At 45.6% G+C, this 19960-nt stretch overlaps 1 protein-coding gene across 1 annotated transcript in view; it reads right to left on the bottom strand.

Annotated features, from left to right (window-relative positions):
• LOC137304996 (uncharacterized) overlaps positions 1-15818 on the bottom strand; it is a 59796-nt gene extending 43978 nt beyond the window's left edge. Inside the window, 5 exon segments of the mRNA XM_067973768.1 lie at positions 8525-9083; positions 10486-10601; positions 10700-10722; positions 13156-13353; positions 15228-15818. Of these exon segments, the coding sequence (XP_067829869.1) occupies positions 8525-9083; positions 10486-10601; positions 10700-10722; positions 13156-13353; positions 15228-15578 (1247 nt within the window). The 5' untranslated portion in view covers positions 15579-15818.
• Between the last annotated feature and the right edge of the window lie 4142 nt (positions 15819-19960).

Here is a 19960-nt window from a genome sequence, read left to right as displayed (position 1 = left end):
CGAATACCCTCCCCCAAAACTGATAACAAAAATGGTTATCAAAGCTCCCCCCTCCAGTTAAACCAATGGCGATCTCAAATCTCCTGGCTTTACACTGATTTTATCGCTGCATCCACAGAATGAAAAAAATAATGGCCTAGGTGGAAGTATTTAAATTTATGAGCTCAAACGAATTAATTATAGTTAAGCAAAATCTTTGGGGGTAGAAATCCGGCCTGGACAATAGGCAAAGATGGGCAGAACCATATCAGCCGCCTTTTGTATGGCCTGCACCATAGTCAGATCTATTAACGTCAATGGGACGTACCATCGGGCGGGGCGTGTAACAGGTGGTCCACGTGATCCTGCCTGTTTTTGTGCTATCACTCAGGGCAAATTTCTACCCCCACCCCCCCACAACTCTTGATGTTTTTAATTCTGTGCTAAAACCCATCAAAACACTTAGGGGTTGATTTTAACCCCCAAGAACAGGTGGGTTGGGGGCGGGTGGGAGTTGAAAATAGTTGTTTTACGGGTCGCCCGGCTTTATTTCCGTGTTTAACTTGGACGCGTAAAAGTCCAGGCTTCCCACCGGGAACGCAAAGTCTGAAAATTTTGCGGTTGCGACCAAAAAAAAAACAACTATTTTCAACTCCCGCCCGCCCCCGACCCACCCGTTCTTGGGGGTTAAAATCACCCCGTTCGGGTTTAACTTTTTGCCGCTAGTGTAAAACGAGCGATATCAGATTGGTCATCGTTGTTTGGAAAAAAAGCCACTGCTTAAATTTGTCTCCAGCTCCCAGTACAATGTTCTGTTCTCTTTTTTTGGACGTCAAGTTTCCACACAGTAAATCCCTGGCGCGTATCATCCCACGAATGATCGTAGAATCTTACAGCACAGAAGGAGGCCGTTTGGCCCATCGTGCCCGTGCTGGCTCTTTGAAAGAGCTATCCAATTAGTCCCACTCCCCCTGCTCTTTCCCCAATCGCCCTGCAAATTTTTCCTTTTCAAGTTTTTATCCAATTGCCTTTTGAAAGTTACTATTGAATCTGCTTCCACCGTCCTTTCAGGCAGCGCATTCCAGATCATAACAACTTTAGATATTCAGTCAAACAATGCATAGAAAAGGTCCAGTTGATAACAAAACCACATCAGCACAATCGGTGCTGGCGAATGGTAATCAGGGAAATCGGGAGAGGTGTAAACAGCTCATCCGATATCACCTGCTTCACACTATCGCCAAAGTCGGGAAAAGAATTGCGCGCAGACATAAGGTTTTATAAATATTAATTGATCTCCTGTGCTGATTGTGTGTGTGTGTGTTTTGGTGGGGTGCGAGGGGAATTCCACTTCCCATTCAGTCATAACGCTGCTGTTTCTCGTTCAGGGGCTGAAATTGAACTGGGGGTTGTGTGCGGGAAAATGGGTGTTGCCGGATCGACTGGCCATTATACACCCTGCCCCCACCTTCCAATCCACTCAAGTCAATTTATTGGGTACGCTGCACATGTCCAGGTGGCATAATCCTAATTCAGCTCACAGCCACGGGCAAAAATATCAACTCCCAGCCCAGGCTCTTAGGAGAGGCTAAGGTCGTCAAGTGAAAACTTTAATGACACAAAGGGTAAATTTAGCCATGGTGTTGTGACCCGTGGCCAGCTTGTGAAATCAGAGAATCATAGAAAATAGGAGCAGGAGTAGGCCATTAGGCTCTTCGGGCCTGCTCCGCCATTCAAAATGATCATGGCTGATCGTCTAACTCAGTACCCTGTTCCCGCTTTTTCCCCATATCCCTTTAGCATTAAGAAATCTATCTAGCTCCTTCTAGAATACATCTAATGACTTGGCCTCCACTGCCTTCTGTGGTAGAGAATTCCACAGGTTCACCACCCTCTGAGTGAAGAAATTTCTCCTCATCTCGCTTCTAAATGGCATACCCCGTATCCTGAGACTGTGACCCCTGGTTCTGGACTCCCCAGCCATCGGGAACATCCCCCCTGCATCTAGTCTGTCTAGTCCCTGTTAGAATTTTATATGTTTCGATGAGATCACCTCTCATTCTTCTAAACTCTAGTGAATAAAGGCCTAGTCGACCCAATCTCTCCTCATACGTCAGTCCTGCCATCCCGGGAATCAGTCTGGTAAATCAGAATGATGAGTTTATATGTGCATTTCCATTATAGTCATGATGTGGAGATGCCGGTGATGGACTGGGGTTGACAATTGTAAACAATTTTACAACACCAAGTTATAGTCCAGCAATTTTATTTTAAATTCACAAGCTTTCGGAGGCTTCCCCCTTCCTCAGGTGAACGATGTGAAATGAAGTCCTCGAAATGAAATCGCATTTATAATTCACAGAACAATGCTTGGTGAGTACAGACAGTTTTTTCAACTGCCCGTTGCCAAGGCAATCAGTGTGCAGACAGACAGGTGTTACCTGCCAGGTCTCACAGAATATACAAATCACCAAAAAAAAAACAAAAAACCAACAAACAAAAAAAAACAGAGATAGAGAGGTAGAAACATAGAAAAGACAGCAACTGACCCGTTATATTAAAAACAGATAACATTTGTTCGCTGGTGGGGTAACGTGTAGCGTGACATGAACCCAAGATCCCGGTTGAGGCCGTCCTCATGGGTGCGGAACTTGGCTATCAATTTCTGCTCGACGATTTTGCGTTGTCGTGTGTCTCGAAGGCCGCCTTGGAGAACGCTTACCCGAAGGTCGGTGGATGAATGTCCATGACTGCTGAAGTGTTCCCCGACTGGGAGGGAACCCTCCTGTTTGGCGATTGTTGCGCGGTGTCCGTTCATCCGTTGTCGCAGCGTCTGCATGGTCTCGCCAATGTACCATGCTCTGGGGCATCCTTTCCTGCAACGTATGAGGTAGACAACGTTGGCCGAGTCACAGGAGTATGAACCATGCACCTGGTGGGTGGTGTCCTCTCGTGTGATGGTGGTATCTGTGTCGATGATCTGGCATGTCTTGCAGAGGTTACCGTGGCAGGGTTGTGTGGTGTCGTGGACGCTGTTCTCTTGAAAGCTAGGTAATTTGCTGCGAACGATGGTCTGTTTGAGGTTGGGTGGCTGTTTAAAGGCGAGTAGTGGAGGTGTGGGGATGGCCATAGCGAGGTGTTTGTCCTCATTGATGACATGTTGAAGGCTGCGGAGAACATGGCGTAGTTTCTCCGCTCCGGGGAAGTACTGGACGACAAAGGGTACTCTGTTGGTTGCATCCCGTGTTAGTCTCCTGAGGAGGTCTATGCGATTTTTTGCTGTGGCCCGTCGGAACTGTCGATCGATGAGTCGAGCGTCATATCCCGTTCTTACTAGGGCGTCTTTCAGCGTCTGTAGGTGTCCATCGCGTTCCTCCTCGTCTGAGCAGACCCTGTGTATTCGCAGGGCCTGTCCATAGGGGATGGCCTCTTTGACGTGGTTAGGGTGGAAGCTGGAAAAGTGGAGCATCGTGAGGTTGTCCGTGGGCTTGCGGTAGAGTGAGGTGCTGAGGTGCCCGTCTTTGATGGAGATTCGTGTGTCCAAGAAAGAAACTGATTCTGAGGAGTAGTCCATGGTGAGCTTGATGGTGGGATGGAACTTGTTGATGTTATCGTGTAGTCTCTTTAGTGATTCCTTGCCGTGGGTCCATAGAAAGAAAATATCGTCGATGTATCTGGTGTATAGTGTTGGTTGGAGGTCTTGTGCAGTGAAGAAGTCCTGCTCGAACTTGTGCATGAAAATGTTGGCGTATTGGGGTGCGAATTTGGTCCCCATGGCTGTTCCGTGTGTTTGGGTAAAGAACTGGTTATCGAAGGTGAAGACATTGTGATCCAGGATGAAACGGATGAGTTGTAGGATGGCGTCTGGAGATTGGCTGTTGTTGGTGTTGAGTATTGATGCTGTCGCAGCGATGCCGTCATCGTGGGGGATACTGGTGTAGAGTGCCGAGACGTCCATCGTGGTGAGAAGTGTTCCTGGTTCAACTGGTCCGTGGGTACTGAGTTTTTGTAGGAAGTCTGTAGTGTCGCGACAGAAGCTGGGGGTTCCCTGTACGATGGGTTTCAGGATGCCCTCGATGTATCCAGAGAGGTTCTCACACAGGGTTCCGTTGCCTGATACGATAGGACGTCCGGGTGTGTTGGCTTTGTGTATCTTTGGGAGGCAGTAGAAGTCTCCCACGCGGGGAGTACGTGGGATGAGAGTGCGTAGGATGTTTTGAAGGTCTGGATCGAAGGTCTTGATCAGTTTGTTGAGCTGGTGGGTGTGTTCTTTGGTCGGGTCTGCGGGTAACCGTCTGTAGTGTTCCTGGTTGTCCAGTTGTCGGTATGCTTCTTTGCAATAGTCCGTTCTGTTCTGTATGACAATGGCTCAGAAGACAGTCCAGAATGTCACCCGAGCACAACGCAACGCCATCAACGCTCTCAAGACCAACCGCAACATCGTCATCAAACCAGCGGACAAAGGAGGAGCCATTGTCATACAGAACAGAACGGACTATTGCAAAGAAGCATACCGACAACTGGACAACCAGGAACACTACAGACGGTTACCCGCAGACCCGACCAAAGAACACACCCACCAGCTCAACAAACTGATCAAGACCTTCGATCCAGACCTTCAAAACATCCTACGCACTCTCATCCCACGTACTCCCCGCGTGGGAGACTTCTACTGCCTCCCAAAGATACACAAAGCCAACACACCCGGACGTCCTATCGTATCAGGCAACGGAACCCTGTGTGAGAACCTCTCTGGATACATCGAGGGCATCCTGAAACCCATCGTACAGGGAACCCCCAGCTTCTGTCGCGACACTACAGACTTCCTACAAAAACTCAGTACCCACGGACCAGTTGAACCAGGAACACTTCTCACCACGATGGACGTCTCGGCACTCTACACCAGTATCCCCCACGATGACGGCATCGCTGCGACAGCATCAATACTCAACACCAACAACAGCCAATCTCCAGACGCCATCCTACAACTCATCCGTTTCATCCTGGATCACAATGTCTTCACCTTCGATAACCAGTTCTTTACCCAAACACACGGAACAGCCATGGGGACCAAATTCGCACCCCAATACGCCAACATTTTCATGCACAAGTTCGAGCAGGACTTCTTCACTGCACAAGACCTCCAACCAACACTATACACCAGATACATCGACGATATTTTCTTTCTATGGACCCACGGCAAGGAATCACTAAAGAGACTACACGATAACATCAACAAGTTCCATCCCACCATCAAGCTCACCATGGACTACTCCTCAGAATCAGTTTCTTTCTTGGACACACGAATCTCCATCAAAGACGGGCACCTCAGCACCTCACTCTACCGCAAGCCCACGGACAACCTCACGATGCTCCACTTTTCCAGCTTCCACCCTAACCACGTCAAAGAGGCCATCCCCTATGGACAGGCCCTGCGAATACACAGGGTCTGCTCAGACGAGGAGGAACGCGATGGACACCTACAGACGCTGAAAGACGCCCTAGTAAGAACGGGATATGACGCTCGACTCATCGATCGACAGTTCCGACGGGCCACAGCAAAAAATCGCATAGACCTCCTCAGGAGACTAACACGGGATGCAACCAACAGAGTACCCTTTGTCGTCCAGTACTTCCCCGGAGCGGAGAAACTACGCCATGTTCTCCGCAGCCTTCAACATGTCATCAATGAGGACAAACACCTCGCTATGGCCATCCCCACACCTCCACTACTCGCCTTTAAACAGCCACCCAACCTCAAACAGACCATCGTTCGCAGCAAATTACCTAGCTTTCAAGAGAACAGCGTCCACGACACCACACAACCCTGCCACGGTAACCTCTGCAAGACATGCCAGATCATCGACACAGATACCACCATCACACGAGAGGACACCACCCACCAGGTGCATGGTTCATACTCCTGTGACTCGGCCAACGTTGTCTACCTCATACGTTGCAGGAAAGGATGCCCCAGAGCATGGTACATTGGCGAGACCATGCAGACGCTGCGACAACGGATGAACGGACACCGCGCAACAATCGCCAAACAGGAGGGTTCCCTCCCAGTCGGGGAACACTTCAGCAGTCATGGACATTCATCCACCGACCTTCGGGTAAGCGTTCTCCAAGGCGGCCTTCGAGACACACGACAACGCAAAATCGTCGAGCAGAAATTGATAGCCAAGTTCCGCACCCATGAGGACGGCCTCAACCGGGATCTTGGGTTCATGTCACGCTACACGTTACCCCACCAGCGAACAAATGTTATCTGTTTTTAATATAACGGGTCAGTTGCTGTCTTTTCTATGTTTCTACCTCTCTATCTCTGTTTTTTTTTGTTTGTTGGTTTTTTGTTTTTTTTTTGGTGATTTGTATATTCTGTGAGACCTGGCAGGTAACACCTGTCTGTCTGCACACTGATTGCCTTGGCAACGGGCAGTTGAAAAAACTGTCTGTACTCACCAAGCATTGTTCTGTGAATTATAAATGCGATTTCATTTCGAGGACTTCATTTCACATCGTTCACCTGAGGAAGGGGGAAGCCTCCGAAAGCTTGTGAATTTAAAATAAAATTGCTGGACTATAACTTGGTGTTGTAAAATTGTTTACAATTTCCATTATAGACATGGACATAGCAATTTATAATACAAATAGTTGACCCGAAAGTGTGACAAGAACAATGACAAAAGCAAGTCAATTGGCACAGATAGGAAGTGCACACAGACGCAGCAATATGTCATGTGTGAGTGTGTGTGTGAGTGTGTGCGAGTGTGAGTTTGAGTGTGAGCGTGTGATTGTGTGTGTGTGATTGTGTGTATGTGATTGTGTGTGTGTGTGTGATTGTGTGTGTATGAGTGTGATTGTGTGTGTGTGTATGAGTGTGATTGTGTGTGTGTGTGATTGTGTGTGTATGAGTGTGATTGTGTGTGTGTGTGTGTATGAGTGTGATTGTGTGTGTGTGTGTGTATGAGTGTGATTGTGTGTGTGATTGTGTGTGTGTGTGATTGTGTGTGAGTGTGATTGTGCGTGTGTGTGTGTATGAGTGTGATTGTGTGTGCGTGCTTGTGTGTGTGTGTGTGCGATTGTGTGTGATTGTGTGTGAGTGTGAGTGTGATTGTGTGTGATTGTGTGTGAGTGTGTGTGTGTGTGTGATTGTGTGTGAGTGTATGAGTGTGATTGTGTGTGTGTGTGTATGAGTGTGATTGTGTGTGAGTGTATGAGTGTGTGTGTGTGTGTGTGTGTGTGCTTGTGTGTGTGTGTGTGTGTGTGTATGAGTGTGATTGTGTGTGAGTGTATGAGTGTGATTGTGTGTGTGTGTGTATGAGTGTGATTGTGTGTGAGTGTATGAGTGTGATTGTGCGTGCGAGTGTGTGTGATTGTGTGTGAGTGTGATTGTGTGTGTGTGAGTGTATGAGTGTGATTGTGCGTGCGAGTGTGTGTGTGTGTATGAGTGTGATTGTGTGTGTGTGTGTGTGTGATTGTGTGTGAGTGTATGAGTGTGATTGTGTGTGTGTGATTGTGTGTGTGTGATTGTGTGTGAGTGTATGAGTGTGATTGTGTGTGTGATTGTGTGTGTGTGATTGTGTGTGAGTGTATGAGTGTGATTGTGTGTGTGAGTGTGATTGTGTGTGAGTGTGATTGTGTGTGTGTGAGTGTATGAGTGTGATTGTGTGTGAGTGTATGAGTGTGATTGTGTGTGCGAGTGTGTGTGCGTGCATGCGTGCGATTAGATGTGTGGACATCCATCTTGATAGTGGTTTGTAGATTTAATGGGTTATGCCAGCTATTAACCAAGAAACCTTGGGGGTGAAATTACACATGGGCAGGGACACAAAACAGACGCTCCCCTGTTATACTCCCCAACCTTTATGCAGTTCCAATGACTTCAGTAGAACAGAATATCAAATGTGTGGTATAACCGGCAGCAAAAGTGATTGCCCCTGTTTTGGGTCACTGCCTGAGTCCAATTTCACCAGCCGGCCTCTACCATTAATTTGATTTGGCTACAAAAAATAATAATAATTAATTCATCTTCAGCTTTGTGTTATTACTGTGTTTCCGGAGGAATCTTGTGTAGTAAATAATGTGCTTGTAGATTTTATTTGTGTTATTATTCTAGGTTTGGACATTCACCGTATATTGCGGGAACAATACTAACAGTTTCTAAATCTTAAGTGGCGATGGTCGTTTTAGTTTATTTTATGTATTCCGATTGGTTACTAGGGCATCTTCAATTTCACTTTAAAGCCCAGACAATCGCATTTTCCCCCCATGTCCTCAATTCAATGCACAGTTTCAGTTTAGTTCAAATATAGTTTATTCCAGGACAAAGTCAATCATTTTTTATTGATTCCAAATACAATCGACAATATCACTCAGAGTGGGAGCAAGGGCTGGTTTATGTGTTTAGTTTTTAAAATCTTCAACGCTACTCTGAAATAAGAACCTTGTGTCCTAATTCAGTTTTCTTTTTGCGATTCGTTTCTCAAGCATTGTTTATATGACTTTCATCGCAATAAAACTCGAGGCAAATCGGATTTACGACGACAGCTGAAGGAGCTTCATTTGGTTATTTGATGTGTGTCCAGGCGAAAAGAAAGACAACAGTTTTCCAGTCAGTGTCCCGCTGTGCGTGTAGAGATGAGACATATCTTCGGCATTGTAAAATGACACCTGTCCTCCCTCATAGTCCAAGTAAACTCCAACCTTTTTTGGATTGACTTGAAGTGTGAGGTGGTCAATCTGCTTCAAGTTTCTTTCCCTCTGTACAAAGAATTCCAGTAGCGATTGGACCCAATCAGTTGTATGGGGACTTATGACCCAGTAGCCATTCCGTGTGATCATCTCTCTTAGTTCTTTCCTGTTTACCGACTCTTTCACAACGCCGACCGTCCACTTGGCCCCCTGGTCAACCTCGACCTCCCAGTAGTGTTTCCCTGACGTAAATCCCTTCGATCCCAGCACACAGATACGATTTTGAAACCGTTTTGGGTTGTCCGGGAGATGCTGTTGCATGTAACCAACTCTTATCCTGGTCATGTTCTCGGACAGGATGAGGCTGGGGTGAGCTGAATTCGGGGTTAGGGTCAAATGCGTCAACGCTGTAAAGAATCAGAAAGAAACAAAGTATTAGCGCCAAGAAATTAACCTGTTAAAGTCTGTAGTTTGGATCATATTTATATGTAAATATTGAGGTAATACATTAATGCTTTATTTAAATTTCACCCTGATTACCTTAATGGGTTCAAATTATAACACATCAACTCAATGCACTGGAGCACATCTGAACATTTATGGTCCATATGCCTTTGTACAGAAGTATACTGCATGATACAACTACGCTCCACAGAGACTTAAGGGTTCGCAATTTGATCCTTGAACAGTACCGAGTTGGATATCTGCAACTGTAGTGTGCCAATACAATTGTCATCATAGAATCATAGAAAGGTCACAACACCGAAGGAGGCCATTTGGCCCATCGAGTCCATGCCGGCTCTATGCAAGAGCAATCCTGCTAGTCCCACTCCCCCGCCCTATCCCCGTAGCCCTGCAATTTTTTTTCCTTTCAAGTACTTATCCAGTTCCCTTTTGAAGGCCATGATTGAATCTGCCTCCACCACCCCCTCAGGCAGTGCATTCCAGATCCTAACCACTCGCTGTGTAAAAAAGTTTTTCCTCATGTCACCTTTGGTTCTTTTGCCAGTCACCTTAAATCTATGTCCTCTGGTTCTTGACCCTTCCGCCAATGGGAACAGTTTCTCTCTATCTATTCCGTCTAGACCCTTCATGATTTTAAATACCTCCATCAAATCTCCTCTCAATCTTCTCTGTTCCACGGAGAACAACCCCAGCTTCTCCAGTCTATGCACGTGACTAAAGTCCCTCATCCCTGGAATCATTCTAGTCAATCTTTTCCGCATCCTCTAAGGCCTTCACCTAATGTCCTTAGGCTTAGAAGAGGGGAAATCAGCCAGTCTTCCAACTTCTGACAGGTATCCATTGACCTCTGCTGGGAAAGGGTGATCCTAACCTAACTGGCCAGGCGGGAAGCCCACGGGATCGGGTGGAATGCCAGTTTTACACCTTGTCCAATATTACTCTCCATTGACTTCAATGGAGTGCAATATTGTTAAAATTGTTCCCATTGGGATTAGATTCTTGTACCATTTCCGGTCTAAAAGCCAACCTATAATGTATATGTACGAAAGATTACTACATCATTCTTCACTTAATTCCATCTTAACTGAGTTAATATGCATTTCATGGCAAAGTGATTTGTGCTTCCTACCAGGTGAAATCTGATTATGATCACACAGTTATTCTGAACAGAATGAATAACTGGATGATATTTTAAAGCTGTGATCAAGATTTTGAAGATCAGTATTATGTTTCCATAAGCTCTGTACGATCGGAATCAACATGGGGTAAGTGTACGTTGGTGTACGGGTCATGTAGACTTTGATCCGCAATTGACTTTGTACATCCCGGAACACCGGTGTCTACCTGGTCTAATGGATTTTCTCATCTGCCTCCACACTACATGTTGAAGGGGGCCTCCGAATTCACCAATCAGCAAGTTAACAGGCACTTCATTATCTTGCCTGATTCCATCACTGGATCTTCAGAAACAATAGGAAATCGTATTAATAATTGTGGATAAACAATTCTTACAGAGTGAGGCAAAAATAATCAAACAATGAAATTAGTAAGTACTTACCCACTGAAAATTGTTTTCATCTCCTAAAAATAAAAAATATGTAAGATATGGCTTTGATAGATTCATTACTACAAAATATTGGTAGTACTTTTCTATTAAACATAAATATGGTATCTGGGTGTGTTAAGTGAGCTGTGATATTTCATTATAGTAGATATTCCCAAACTTATTTGCTAAGCCCAACGTCGGAGATTAATGTCCCTGGCATGCCCATTTGTCTAAGAAACTTTATTTTTGTATGGATCATGAGGATATGGTTTTCTTAGCCCCCTTGTAGTGCACCCTCTTGATGGGGCATGTCCCCTCTTCGTTTTGAAACCTCTGCTCTACAGCACATTGGTTTGAGTAGATCAAAAGTATTATGAATTCAACTGTGAGATAAAGAGTATGATTAAAGTAGGGTTGTCAGGATATATTTTTAATATTAATCCGAGATATGAATTGTGAAAGACTTAGGCGGTGAAATGGAACAGGTTATTGTTTTAACCAAATCTCCAAATCGCCTTTTCCCACTTGCACAGTCATTCCCAGAAAGGCCGTTTTGTTTAACTGTTGTTAGCAGCGGGCTGAGAAATTGATCATTTGTCACTTTGGCCAGTCTGTGTTTCCAGATCAGGTGCAGCACAGATTGAATACGTTTGTGAAGTTTCCTGTACTTTGCCCAATATTGCGCCTTAACCCTGTCTCATTAAAGGTATTGGTGGAAAAAGAAAGAAAAGTTGACACACGGGAGGAAAATCGGGGGTGATTTTAACTCTGGGCGATTGTGTAAAATGGATGATTTCCAAGTGACCATTATAAACCTCACCTGATTTTCCCTTTCATTGACTTTAATGGGAGGAAAATCAGGAGAGGTGTATAATGGGTGGCTAATTTGCTAACGTGGGTCTTACACCATCACCCAGTTAAAATTGCCCCCATTCAGCTTTAGCAAAGATTATTATCTGCGGTTTACTGCACTTTCCTCTTCGAATGAGCTAACTGAAACTTTGTTCCAGGAAGGCATCCCTATAATCTGCTATTTCTGATGGGACCTAGCTAAATCAATGTCAATGACCTCGGATTTATGTATCCCAACCATAAACCAAAGCCTTCTACAGCCAAACAGGAACCTGTGTACATAGAATCATAGAAGTTTACAACATGGAAACAGGCCCTTCGGCCCAACATGTCCATGTCGCCCAGTTTATACCACTAAGCTAGTCCCAATTGCCTGCATTTGGCCCATATCCCTCTATACCCATCTTACCCATGTAACTGTCCAAATGCTTTTTAAAAGACAAAATTGTACCCGCCTCTACTACTGCCTCTGGCAGCTCGTTCCAGACACTCACCACCCTTTGAGTGAAAAAATTGCCCCTCTGGACCCTTTTGTATCTCTCCCCTCTCACCTTAAATCTATGCCCCCTCGTTATAGACTCCTCTACCTTTGGGAAAAGATTTTGACTATCTACCTTATCTATGCCCCTCATTATTTTATAGACTTCTATAAGATCACCCCTAAACGTCCTACTCTCCAGGGAAAAAAGTCTCAGTCTATCCAAACTCTCCCTATAAGTCAAACCATCAAGTCCCAGTAGCATCCTAGTAAATCTTTTCTGCACTCTTTCTAGTTTAATAATATCCTTTCTATAATAGGGTGACCAGAACTGTACACAGTATTCCAAGTGTGGCCTTACTAATGTCTTGTACAACTTCAACAAGACATCCCAACTCCTGTATTCAGTGTTCTGACCAATCTTGGGTATGGTCATAACTAGGCTACAAATAGCTGCTACAACGTGTTGTTTGGCTTCATCTTCCTCCCTACATCTTGCGCCCATCTCACTATTCTTCGAAGCAGTCCATCCCTACACAATCTGACTATCTGAGGCTGACCAGGGGGCAGAAATGAGCAGTATCAATTCAGCCGCCTGTTATACAGCCCGCCCGATAATTCAACTCTACTGAAATCAAAATCACTGAATATTAGGCGGGGAGTATAATGGACGGCCCATGTGATATCGCCTGTTTTTGCACTACTGCTCCAAGATGGACTTCTACCCCCCCATCGTGTTTCCTGAACCTCACTTTCTCTAGTAATCTTCTAAGCAAAAAAAAATAATCCACTCCAAATCAAAGAAAGTTACAGAGTCATAGAATGTTACGGCACAGAAGGAGGCCATTCAGCCCGTCGTGTCCGTGCTGGCCGAAAAAGAGCGATCCAGCTTAATCCCACTTTCCTGCACCTGGTCCGTAGCCCTGTAAGGTTACGGCACTTCATGTGCAGCTTGATCACTCGAATCGAAGTCAGTTGAATATTTTGAATAATTGCACTGATGGAGCACATTTAACCTCTAAACTCAAGTTGCCCAAACTTGGAGGAGATTTGCCTTAACAAAACAGGGAAGTTTTTTTTTTGCTAATTGTGGCTAATTGGACCTTATAACAATATCAGCAATAGGTTCAGTAAGTACCATCAGAAAATTCCACATCACTTGTTTGAAGGAAGGATTAATTTCCGTCGTTGCTCTGGTGTTGCTCCCCTGTCCATGTAATATTTCCTGCTCCCTCTGGTTGAGTCTTCGTTTCATATCTTGTTCTTCTTTGTTGAGAATTTGGTGCAGTTCTGCAAATTCAAGTTCGACACGGCGCGAGAGCTCGTTTACCTTTCTCTGCAAAAACAATTATGCAGCATCGTATTCATCGCCTTTCAAAGCTGGTGTCTACAACAGAAAATGGGCACGGGGTTGATTCCAACTGTCAGAAGATTGAGTTATTAAGCATAGTTAGAAAAGCTCGAGGGGACCTTATCGAGGTATGTAAGATATCAAGTATATTTTTTTTAAAGTTTAATCAACAGCAAGTTATATCATGGCTTTAGGAGAGGAGGGACAATTAGTAAAAGATAAGTTAAGACTGACAGCAGGAAATGCTTCTTCGCATATCAGTGGTTAATATCAAGGACTTCAAGGGTTAAGTTACGAGGAGAGATTACACAAATTGGGGTTGTATTCTCTAGGGTTTCGAAGGTTAAGGGGTGATCTGATCGAAGTTTATAAAATATTAAGAGGAACAGATAGGGTGGATAGAGAGAAACTATTTCCGCTGGTTGGGGTTTCTAGGAGTAGGGGGCACAGTCTAAAAATTAGAGCCAGACCTTTCAGGAGTGAGATTAGAAAACATTTCTACACACAAAGGGTGGTAGAAGTTTGGAACTCTCTTCCGCAAACGGCAACTGATACTAGCTCAATTGCTAAATTTAAATCTGAGCTAGATAGCTTTTTGCCAACCAAAGGTATTAAGGGATATGGGCCAAAGGCAGGTATATGGAGTTAGATCACAGATCAGCCATGATCTTATCAAATGGCGGAGCAGGCACGAGGGGCTGAATGGCCTACTCCTGTTCCTATGTTCCTAATATCTGGAATTATCTCCGGGGTCAAAAACTCAGAAATCATTCATGATGCAGTTAGACACTATAGTGTTGAGGCAATTTATTTACATGGGAGAAGGAGCTGGATGCCTTTTCTCGTCTGTATCATCTTTGTGGTCATCCACATTGATCTGTCTGCCATTTTACCGAATCACGACATTAATCGATTCCCAGTAGACGGCATTATTCTCTTGACTCTTACTTTGGTTGGTATTGACATATTGTTGAACAATTTACTTGTTGTTATGACCTGGAATTCAATGCCTGAAAGGGCGGTGGAAGCAGATTCAACAGTAACTTTCAAAAGGGAACTAGATATATACTAGAAAAAGAGAAATTTGCAGGGCTATGGGGAAAGAGTAAGGGAGTGGAACTAATTGGACAGCTCTTTCAAAGAGCCGGCACAGGCACGATGGGCCGAATGGCCTCCTTCTGTGCTGTATGATTCTATATGACAGCGAAGGCGTTTTTATTATTCAGCGTCATCTTTGTTACTCCCTTTATATAGGGAGTGAATTATATTTTCCTCACAGCCCACCAGTTGTAGTTCCATAGTTTGCCCTAACCTGCAATGTGTGAGAAACGTTGGACATTGGAAGCAAATGGCAAATAACTGTCAAAGTTCATGTAAATCCTCCCTGTAATACTCAGCGATCCCACAGCTGAGGAGATGCTTCGGACACCGGTTACAGATTGATTTCCCTTTACTATTTGCAGTTTACCGTGGCAATCTTATTACATCCACAACTTGGTCGCATTCCGCATTTGCACATTTTAGTGATTGCAATGAGGAAAATGGAACAAAGATAGCAACGTTTAGCCTGATGTTCAGGAAAAGACTTTAGTCCAAATACCTTCAATTCAAGGCTACTGGAAAATCTATTTTTCCATCCCTGCTGACTGTAAACGCCCATCGTGTGGCGTTGCTTGCCTATGGAGTGCTGACGTGTAGGACAAGAAACCGACCAGATCTCATTAACCCCTTCAGGTCTCTCTGTCTCTAAAATAGCCCAGATCTGGTGATCAAGTCGATGAATTATTTAATATTTACAGAAGTACAATCTGAGAAACGTAAAACTACTCCCACATTACTGGGTGTGAAACTGAACCCACCTTTATATCTTTAGTGTTGGAAGTGCAGTAATGAGCCGCGTCAATGTGGCTCTGACTCGCCTCGCAGAGTAAATTCAGCCTCTCGCCGTCCTCTCTGCCCCTTGAAGTGGTCATTAGGGATCGGACGGTCGCCACGATACTCGCCATCTGTCTGTTGCGTCTCAGCACTCTGCCAGGCAGGAGGACTCGACATTCCGGGCAGGAGGAGTTGCTATCCTCCCAAAAGAGCAAAATGCAGGCTTCGCAGAAGTTATGCCCGCAGTCTAGAAAGACTGGCTGTTGGAAAAACTCAAGGCAGATAGAACAGGAGAGATCTTTGGTCAAATTTGAGAGGTGTTTGCTTGTCGCCATTTTAGCCTGTCTGCTCCTGCATTTCCTCATCATCTCCTTTCACTTTCCTAATTAGGGAGGCAGGAGGCGGTTCCACAATGGATGGAGTGAATGTGGTTCACACCTTGTGTGTATCTCCACCTTGAACAATATTTGGGATTTCCCCCAGTTTCTGTGACTGTGGGATGGATGGATGGTGGGGCTGATGTACAATTTCAGGGGCTTTTAGCATAAACACATTTCCCCAGAAACCAACAAGCACAGACTAAACAAACGTGGAATCTCGACAGATTTCAGGGATTTTATTTCCTTCCTACGAAGAATTATCAACATGGCGGTTTTTGCATGAATGAGTCAGATGACCTGCCTCATCCATAATTATCGTGAGATGGTCTCAGCATCCCTTTCAAGCCCGAATATATTTTGCAAAGTTGAGTTGAATGTTAATGCAGGAGAATCGAAAAAAAAAAGTCTCAGAATAAAACGCTTCTGTCACGCAGATCAGAATTTCCCAGTGCACAAAATCAGCAGGTAGTCCCTGGTGACTATAATACAGAATGCAGAATAAATTCTCTCTCAATTAAAATAAATACTTCATTCGCAGCATATGGCATCATGTCGCTTCTTCTGATTAAAGCGTTTCAATGAAACCAAATTAGTTTCTTGTGCTGTCTCCTATAGACTAACACCAAAGTTTAATCTCCTTCTCCAGTGAGTTTTGTCAATGATAGTCTCTGTGAAGTGACACTGGATGTTTTACTAGGCGCTTTATAAATCCATGTTGTTGTTGTCTCATCGCTTTGTTCTTGTCGACATTGGATTTCACTGACTATTTCTCATTCCAGTTCCTCAATCTTTCTAAATCTCTTTAATTCCTCTGCATTAGACTAGTCTACGCTTAACTGTTTGCAAACGTTCCCCCTCCTCCGACTTACCACGGGTAAGTCGATCGTTTTGTCTCTATCATTAGTTTCTATTCATTGATATGCAGCTTCAGCACCAAAGGTTCCAGCACTGATCTTTGCAGCACCAAAGGATCCAGGACTGATCTTTGCAGGACCAAAGGTTCCAGGACTGATCTTTGCAGCGCCAAAGGATCCAGGACTGATCTTTGCAGCACCAAAGGTTCCAGCACTGATCTTTGCAGGACCAAAGGATCCAGGACTGATCTTTGCAGCGCCAAAGGTTCCAGCACTGATCTTTGCAGTACCAAAGGTTCCAGGACTGATCTTTGCAGCACCAAAGGTTCCAGCACTGATCTTTGCAGCACCAAAGGTTCCAGCACTGCTCTTTGCAGGACCAAAGGTTCCAGCACTGATCTTTGCAGCACCAAAGGTTCCAGCACTGATCTTTGCAGGACCAAAGGTTCCAGGACTGATCTTTGCAGTACCAAAGGTTCCAGCACTGATCTTTGCAGGACCAAAGGTTCCAGCACTGATCTTTGCAGGACCAAAGGTTCCAGCACTGATCTTTGCAGGACCAAAGGTTCCAGGACTGATCTTTGCAGCACCAAAGGATCCAGCACTGATCTTTGCAGGACCAAAGGTTCCAGGACTGATCTTTGCAGCACCAAAGGATCCAGCACTGATCTTTGCAGCACCAAAGGTTCCAGCACTGATCTTTGCAGTACCAAAGGTTCCAGCACTGATCTTTGCAGGACCAAAGGTTCCAGCACTGATCTTTGCAGGACCAAAGGTTCCAGCACTGATCTTTGCAGGACCAAAGGTTCCAGGACTGATCTTTGCAGCACCAAAGGATCCAGCACTGATCTTTGCAGGACCAAAGGTTCCAGCACTGATCTTTGCAGCACCAAAGGATCCAGCACTGATCTTTGCAGGACCAAAGGTTCCAGCACTGATCTTTGCAGGACCAAAGGTTCCAGCACTGATCTTTGCAGGACCAAAGGTTCCAGGACTGATCTTTGCAGCACCAAAGGATCCAGCACTGATCTTTGCAGCACCAAAGGATCCAGCACTGATCTTTGCAGGACCAAAGGTTCCAGCACTGATCTTTGCAGCACCAAAGGTTCCAGGACTGATCTTTGCAGGACCAAAGGTTCCAGGACTGATCTTTGCAGCACCAAAGGATCCAGGACTGATCTTTGCAGCGGCAAAGGTTCCAGCACTGATCTTTGCAGCACCAAAGGATCCAGCACTGATCTTTGCAGGACCAAAGGTTCCAGCACTGATCTTTGCAGGACCAAAGGTTCCAGCACTGATCTTTGCAGCACCAAAGGATCCAGGACTGATCTTTGCAGCACCAAAGGATCCAGGACTGATCTTTGCAGCGGCAAAGGTTCCAGCACTGATCTTTGCAGCACCAAAGGTTCCAGGACTGATCTTTGCAGCACCAAAGGATCCAGCACTGATCTTTGCAGCGGCAAAGGTTCCAGCACTGATCTTTGCAGCACCAAAGGATCCAGCACTGATCTTTGCAGCGGCAAAGGTTCCAGCACTGATCTTTGCAGCACCAAAGGATCCAGGACTGATCTTTGCAGCGGCAAAGGTTCCAGCACTGATCTTTGCAGCACCAAAGGTTCCAGGACTGATCTTTGCAGGACCAAAGGATCCAGCACTGATCTTTGTAGGACCAAAGGATCCAGCACTGATCTTTGCAGGACCAAAGGTTCCAGCACTGATCTTTGTAGCGGCAAAGGTTCCAGCACTGATCTTTGCAGCACCAAGGGTTCCAGCACTGATCTTTGCAGCACCAAAGGTTCCAGCACTGATCTTTGCAGGACCAAAGGATCCAGCACTGATCTTTGTAGGACCAAAGGATCCAGCACTGATCTTTGCAGGACCAAAGGTTCCAGCACTGATCTTTGCAGGACCAAAGGTTCCAGCACTGATCTTTGCAGCGCCAAAGGTTCCAGCACTGATCTTTGCAGGACCAAAGGTTCCAGCACTGATCTTTGCAGCGCCAAAGGTTCCAGCACTGATCTTTGCAGGACCAAAGGTTCCAGCACTGATCTTTGCAGCGCCAAAGGTTCCAGCACTGATCTTTGCAGGACCAAAAGTTCCAGCACTGATCTTTGCAGCGCCAAAGGTTCCAGCACTGATCTTTGCAGGACCAAAGGTTCCAGCACTGATCTTTGCAGCGCCAAAGGTTCCAGCACTGATCTTTGCAGCGCCAAAGATTCCAGCACTGATCTTTGCAGGACCAAAGGTTCCAGCACTGATCTTTGCAGCACCAAAGGTTCCAGCACTGATCTTTGCAGGACCAAAGGTTCCAGCACTGATCTTTGCAGGACCAAAGGTTCCAGCACTGATCTTTGCAGGACCAAAGGTTCCAGCACTGATCTTTGCAGGACCAAAGCTTCCAGCACTGATCTTTGCAGCACCAAAGGTTCCAGCACTGATCTTTGCAGGACGAAAGGTTCCAGCACTGATCTTTGCAGCACCAAAGGTTCCAGCACTGATCGTTGCAGCACCAAAGGTTCCAGCACTGATCTTTGCAGCACCAAAGGTTCCAGGACTGATCTTTGCAGGACCAAAGGATCCAGCACTGATCTTTGCAGGACCAAAGGATCCAGCACTGATCTTTGCAGCACCAAAGGTTCCAGGACTGATCTTTGCAGGACCAAAGGTTCCAGCACTGATCTTTGCAGGACCAAAGGTTCCAGCACTGATCTTTGCAGTACCAAAGGTTCCAGCACTGATCTTTGCAGCACCAAAGGTTCCAGGACTGATCTTTGCAGGACCAAAGGATCCAGCACTGTTCTTTGCAGCACCAAAGGATCCAGCACTGATCTTTGCAGCGCCAAAGGTTCCAGCACTGATCTTTGCAGGACCAAAGGTTCCAGCACTGATCTTTGCAGTACCAAAGGTTCCAGCACTGATCTTTGCAGGACCAAAGGATCCAGCACTGATCTTTGCAGCACCAAAGGATCCAGCACTGATCTTTGCAGGACCAAAGGTTCCAGCACTGATCTTTGCAGGACCAAAGGATCCAGCACTGATCTTTGCAGGACCAAAGGTTCCAGCACTGATCTTTGCAGCGCCAAAGGTTCCAGGACTGATCTTTGCAGGACCAAAGGATCCAGCACTGATCTTTGCAGGACCAAAGGTTCCAGCACTGATCTTTGCAGGACCAAAGGTTCCAGCACTGATCTTTGCAGGACCAAAGGTTCCAGCACTGATCTTTGCAGCGCCAAAGGTTCCAGGACTGATCTTTGCAGCACCAAAGGATCCAGCACTGATCTTTGCAGGACCAAAGGATCCAGCACTGATCTTTGCAGGACCAAAGGTTCCAGCACTGATCTTTGCAGCACCAAAGGTTCCAGGACTGATCTTTGCAGGACCAAAGGTTCCAGGACTGATCTTTGCAGCACCAAAGGATCCAGGACTGATCTATGCAGCGGCAAAGGTTCCAGCACTGATCTTTGCAGCACCAAAGGATCCAGC

Source organism: Heptranchias perlo, chromosome 39 (assembly GCF_035084215.1).
Source record: "Heptranchias perlo isolate sHepPer1 chromosome 39, sHepPer1.hap1, whole genome shotgun sequence".
Classification (NCBI taxonomy): domain Eukaryota; kingdom Metazoa; phylum Chordata; class Chondrichthyes; order Hexanchiformes; family Hexanchidae; genus Heptranchias; species Heptranchias perlo.
The sequence above is the reverse complement of the archived record's forward strand: the minus strand, read 5'-3'. Positions and strand labels throughout refer to the sequence as shown.